Source organism: Sinocyclocheilus anshuiensis, unplaced genomic scaffold (assembly GCF_001515605.1).
Source record: "Sinocyclocheilus anshuiensis isolate Anshui unplaced genomic scaffold, SAMN03320099.WGS_v1.1 scaffold601, whole genome shotgun sequence".
Classification (NCBI taxonomy): Eukaryota; Metazoa; Chordata; class Actinopteri; order Cypriniformes; family Cyprinidae; genus Sinocyclocheilus; species Sinocyclocheilus anshuiensis.
Window position 1 is genome coordinate 252,505 of NW_015536496.1, and position 4,922 is coordinate 257,426.

The following is a 4,922-nucleotide window of genomic DNA, read 5'->3' on the forward strand; positions in this document are numbered from 1 at the left end:
TTCATAAAATATGTAAAAGTTCATATTCTTGTAGGTTTATTGTTGTGCTTTTTCAGTAATAAATTTGAATGAAGATTAATTATGATTATAATTAAATTATAAGTTATTAATTATAAATTAAATTATTTTCTTTTTTATATTTAATTCTTATATATATATATATATATATATATATATATACACACACAAGTACTAAAGCCTTCTATAAGACTAAAAACAAGTAAAGGCACCATTTCAAAAAATCTTTTACCATTTCTGTCTACACACAGGAATCTTTAAAAGTTTATTCCCCAGGTTATTTCAGGTTTTACATTTTCTTTTTAAGTGAACAAGCCAATAACTGAGGTGAAAATGATATTATTGGATGTGAACGGCACTCAATGACACATTCATATATGATGCTGTGACTCCAGAGAACGCATCCGCATCCACGCTCTCCTCTGTTGCCATGGCGACGCGTGTTTCGGGATCGGGGTCAAGGACGGGGCAAGCGCTCATAACAATTAATCACAAATATAGACCCACTGCCTTTTCCAGTTCTAGCATCAGCGGGTCAAGCAGCTGAGATTAGGTTATTACAGCTTATTGTTTCATTATCTCTGTAGCTCTGAGTCCTAAAGCAAGCCAATCACGAGGAGCTGTGATTACGACTGGGCGGCACCACCAAAGTCATCTATCACGGTAAAAGCAATACTATATGTTGTAATTGGAAAATATCATAATTGAATGATTTTTTTTTTAAATAGCTAATAATGGGGTAAGCACTATTTTTTGATAACATAGTGAATAAAATTAAATAATTTCTCTTTTAGTTTTTAGGAATTCCTCTTTTTGGTGTTTAGAATTTCTAATAAATTTCACAAATAATGACAAAGAAACAGTGAAAGTGAAATTTAGAAATAGAAAGACTGAAATAGTATTATACATTTTTGTTTTTAAATAATTTATCTTTTTTTATTTTTAGGGTCTCATCCAGAGTAAATTCACACAATGAAAAAAATTTCATGATGTGGGATTTACTTTTAAACAATTTTCACTCAGAAATCACTAGTAAATTTCACAAATAATTACCAATTAATAGCAAGTGACATTTTTTTACATATACATTTTATTTTTATTTTATTAAATATTATTTTATTTAATATTATTTGAACCACACTCCAATAACCTTTGTTTTATTTAAAATTTAAATTTTTTTATTAATTCATTTATTTTTACAGTATAATGATGTAGTAATATTTATTTTTAGATAATATAATGAATTAAGTAATTTTATTTTTTTTCTCTCTTTTTTACATAAACTCTCTTTTGTTTTTAGGTTCTAATGCACAGTACATTTATACCCTGAATTTTACTGTAGGATTACAAAAAAAAATTCCACTCATAACAAGTTCTCTTTTGGTTTTTAAATAATTTCTCATTTTAGGGTCCGATCCAGAGTAAATTCACAAACAGAAAAAAACACTGTAGGATTTACTTATTTCACTCATAAATCGCTAGTAAATTTCACAAATGATTAAAATTTTTAGTGTCTAAAATCCACAGTAAATTTTTTGTAGGATTTACTCTAGGATTTAAACCATTTCCACTCAGTAATTGCTAGTGATTTCTCTTTTTGTTTTTAAAACATGAAGAGGTCAAAGGGGTCATAAACCATGAAATGATAACTTACGCCATAACAATCACGCTGAAGTCCAGGCAGTTCCAGGGGTCCCTCAGGAAGGTGAAGGGGTTGATGCAGAAGCCCCGCGCCAGGATCTTTATCAACGACTCAAACGTGTAAATGCCAGTGAACGTGTACCTGAGCGGAAGAGAAAACGGAGGGATGCACAGAGATTCAGACCGCAAGGAATCAAAGAAATCCCCCTGGATGACAAACAGAGATCATGAACGGAGACGGGACACAAACATGAAGCACATTCACAGTCCAGCAGCCCCTGTGACATGAATGACAGGCGTGTTTGACATCAAGTCGCTCCTTAATGAACTGCTGGTCATCATCAACATTAAAATCCAGCGCGAGAGACCCTCGAGCAGAGCAGATGGTGACCGGGTGAGAGATGCAGCATTCTGGAGTGCAAAGCTGGTTTGTTTTTCTGTTCGTCTTTCTCTTCCTAGTTTGACTCAGCTCAGTGTATTTGTGAGTAGATCTGGTTTTGGTCTGTATCGTATCTCTCGTCACATCTGAGTCTCGTGCAATCAACGTGCATTTGTTAATGTGCCTTTTGTTTTAGATTGCATCACTTTCACAAACAGGCCCACACAGAATTCAAATCTGGGCCTGTTCATGAGATGCAAAATATTGCTACATATATACAGTGGCCCTAACATGTGTTTACATACTTTTTAGCCACACTTAAAAATATATGCATGTCATTGCATTATACAAGAAAATATAAAAACAAGTGATATTTAAATAGCATTTACATTTGCGCACATATGTCTGTGTTGTTATTGTTTAAAACTAATAATTTTTGTTAATTTGATATTAACTGAAATAAAAATGAAATAATATATTTCATTATTTATAATTAAATATTATTTATTTATTTAAAAATGCTCTCTCTCTCTCTCTCTATATATATATATATAAAAAAAAAATATTAAACTACTAAAAAAATGTGTAATATTTATAATTAAATTAAATTATTTTGAAATATATGAATGAATGAAAATATAAAAAACGTAAACTGACTAAACTAAATCTGATTTAAAAATAAATTAAAGTTAAAAAGAGACATTAAAAAGTTACAGAAAGTAATAAAAAATTACAAAAACACATAATACAATTTTAAAAACTAAAATTAAAATGAAAACTAAAAATCAAAAAATAAAAGCTAATTCAAAATATTAATATATACTATAATAATATATAAATAATACTTTTATATAGCAAAGACTTTCACAAATTTATAAGTGTGACCAAAGTGCTCAAAATTGTTCAAATACTTTCTGGGGTCGCTGTATGTGACGTAATGCTATACATTTGATGTCTTATCTCAGGGTTTGCCTTCATAAGGTGCTGAGAGGTACGACGTTGCACTCGTTTCAGAAACAGGTGTTGTCATTGCATGCTACGTGCTACAACACCTCTTGACATGAAGATATCAGACGCTGGTTTCACGGTGCAGAACGTCCAGAGGCCGGTGCAGCGTCTTCATTAAAGGTCTGCGTGCTTCTCTACGAGCACAAGCCTCGTCTCCTACAGTCACTTACACTGTAGGTCACATTCATCTCAATACGGCAAACTGTGTGAGCTGAGTGGGAAAACATGGGATAAATCCGCTCTATCCGGTGGGATGTACGTACGCATGGGCTGACTTCTGCTGGCGTGCTGCGGCCCTTACTGAAGCTGGAGATGAAGGACAGACAAACCCAGAGACAGACAAGCAGATCAACTGACAGACGACTGGACGATGAGTAAACCGAGAGCTGCACATGAGCGCGGCAAACACACAAGCAGAGAGACACAGAGATATATGAGCTGAAGAAGACCCGGCAAAACGACACAGAGAGAGAATGATACGCTTATTACAGGCAACCCATCAAACCATACAGAGAGAGAGAGAGAGAGAGAGATACACAGACAGACACACAGATACCGATACAGATACAGATATACATACAGATATAGAGAAAATTTTCTTCAGAATCTTTTCATCTTCTTTCAAAACCTCAGCACTTATGTGAAATAGAAATGTTTTGTAACATTATAAATGTCTTTACAGTCACTTTTTATTAATTAAATGCATCCTTGATGAATAAAAGTATTCATTCAAAAATTTTTGGTTGTTTTTGGTGGAAGAGACATTGACTAACATTATAAAAGAACAAGTAAACAAAATATAAATATATTATATATATATATAATAAATAATGAATATAATTATGAATAAATGTATTAGTCATTATATTTACCATGTTCTTTTGCAAAAAATAACACTGTATTGTCCAAATTCATGTGAGGGTTAATTTCTTTTATAATTGTCTTATATTCCTTTGACAACATTCCCTTTAATGAATCTTTCTGGTGCCAGTTAATGTACATACCATGTACATCCATACCATGAATTCATTCCGCATGGCAAAGGTGCAAAATCAGCACAGTCATGGTTCCGGTGCAGTCAGATCATTAACTTACTTGCTAATTGAGGTTGACAAGCCAACAAACACCTGGTAAAGCTTTACGTCGGAACAAATAGGGTACATTTCAGAGGTCAGAGGTCAGAGGTCAGTACACTGAGAGAGAGCTAGGAGACAGGAAAAAGAGAAAGGACAGGAACGCTGCAGAAGAAGACGAGAGCGATACTCACTCGACGTATTTGGCCCACTGCGCAGGTTCAGACATGGCCATGAAGCAGCAGTTGGTCAAAATAGTGCACATAATGAAAAGACTGAATAAAGTGCAACCGGTTAAGGACAACAGTAAAAAATAAGAACATTATCCATTTTTTTTCCATAGAAAAACAATGAAAACTCTTTAATATATAAAAAAAATTCCTATACCATAATGGGATCAAATGGAGAGTAAATGAAGATTTTTGCTTCTCAGATGTTTCTCCTGAATAAGTGACTTCTGTAATAATTAATAATGGATCAAACTGTACTCAGATTTGTCAAGATACCAACATTTGTAAGTCATAGATCTCATTATGGATAATAATCAGAGCTGATCCACATTCATTTTATAGCTCTATATTCTTACTGTACTACTAATGATTCATTTGTGTTTTTAATGCCAAAAATATTTCATTTTTGAAAGAAACAATCTTCAGTGTTATATACTGTATGTATTCTAGGTTTTTTTTATATTTATAATATTTAAAATATTTGTATTAATATTAAATAATATTTATTTGAGATATGTACAATTAATATTTAGAAATTGATTGTTTAGAATTATATTTTTATTAATATTTAGA

The 4,922-nt window shown here is 32.3% G+C and overlaps 1 protein-coding gene across 1 annotated transcript in view; it reads right to left on the reverse strand.

Moving 5' to 3' along the window:
• Window positions 1-4,922, reverse strand: part of LOC107687137 (sodium channel protein type 2 subunit alpha-like) — a 137,944-nt gene that overhangs the window by 129,046 nt on the left and 3,976 nt on the right. Inside the window, exons 2-3 of the mRNA XM_016484371.1 lie at window positions 4,314-4,401; window positions 1,673-1,801 (exon numbers count right to left, since the gene is read on the reverse strand). Coding sequence (XP_016339857.1) covers window positions 1,673-1,801; window positions 4,314-4,401 — 217 coding nt within the window. The remainder of the gene's footprint in view (window positions 1-1,672; window positions 1,802-4,313; window positions 4,402-4,922) is intronic.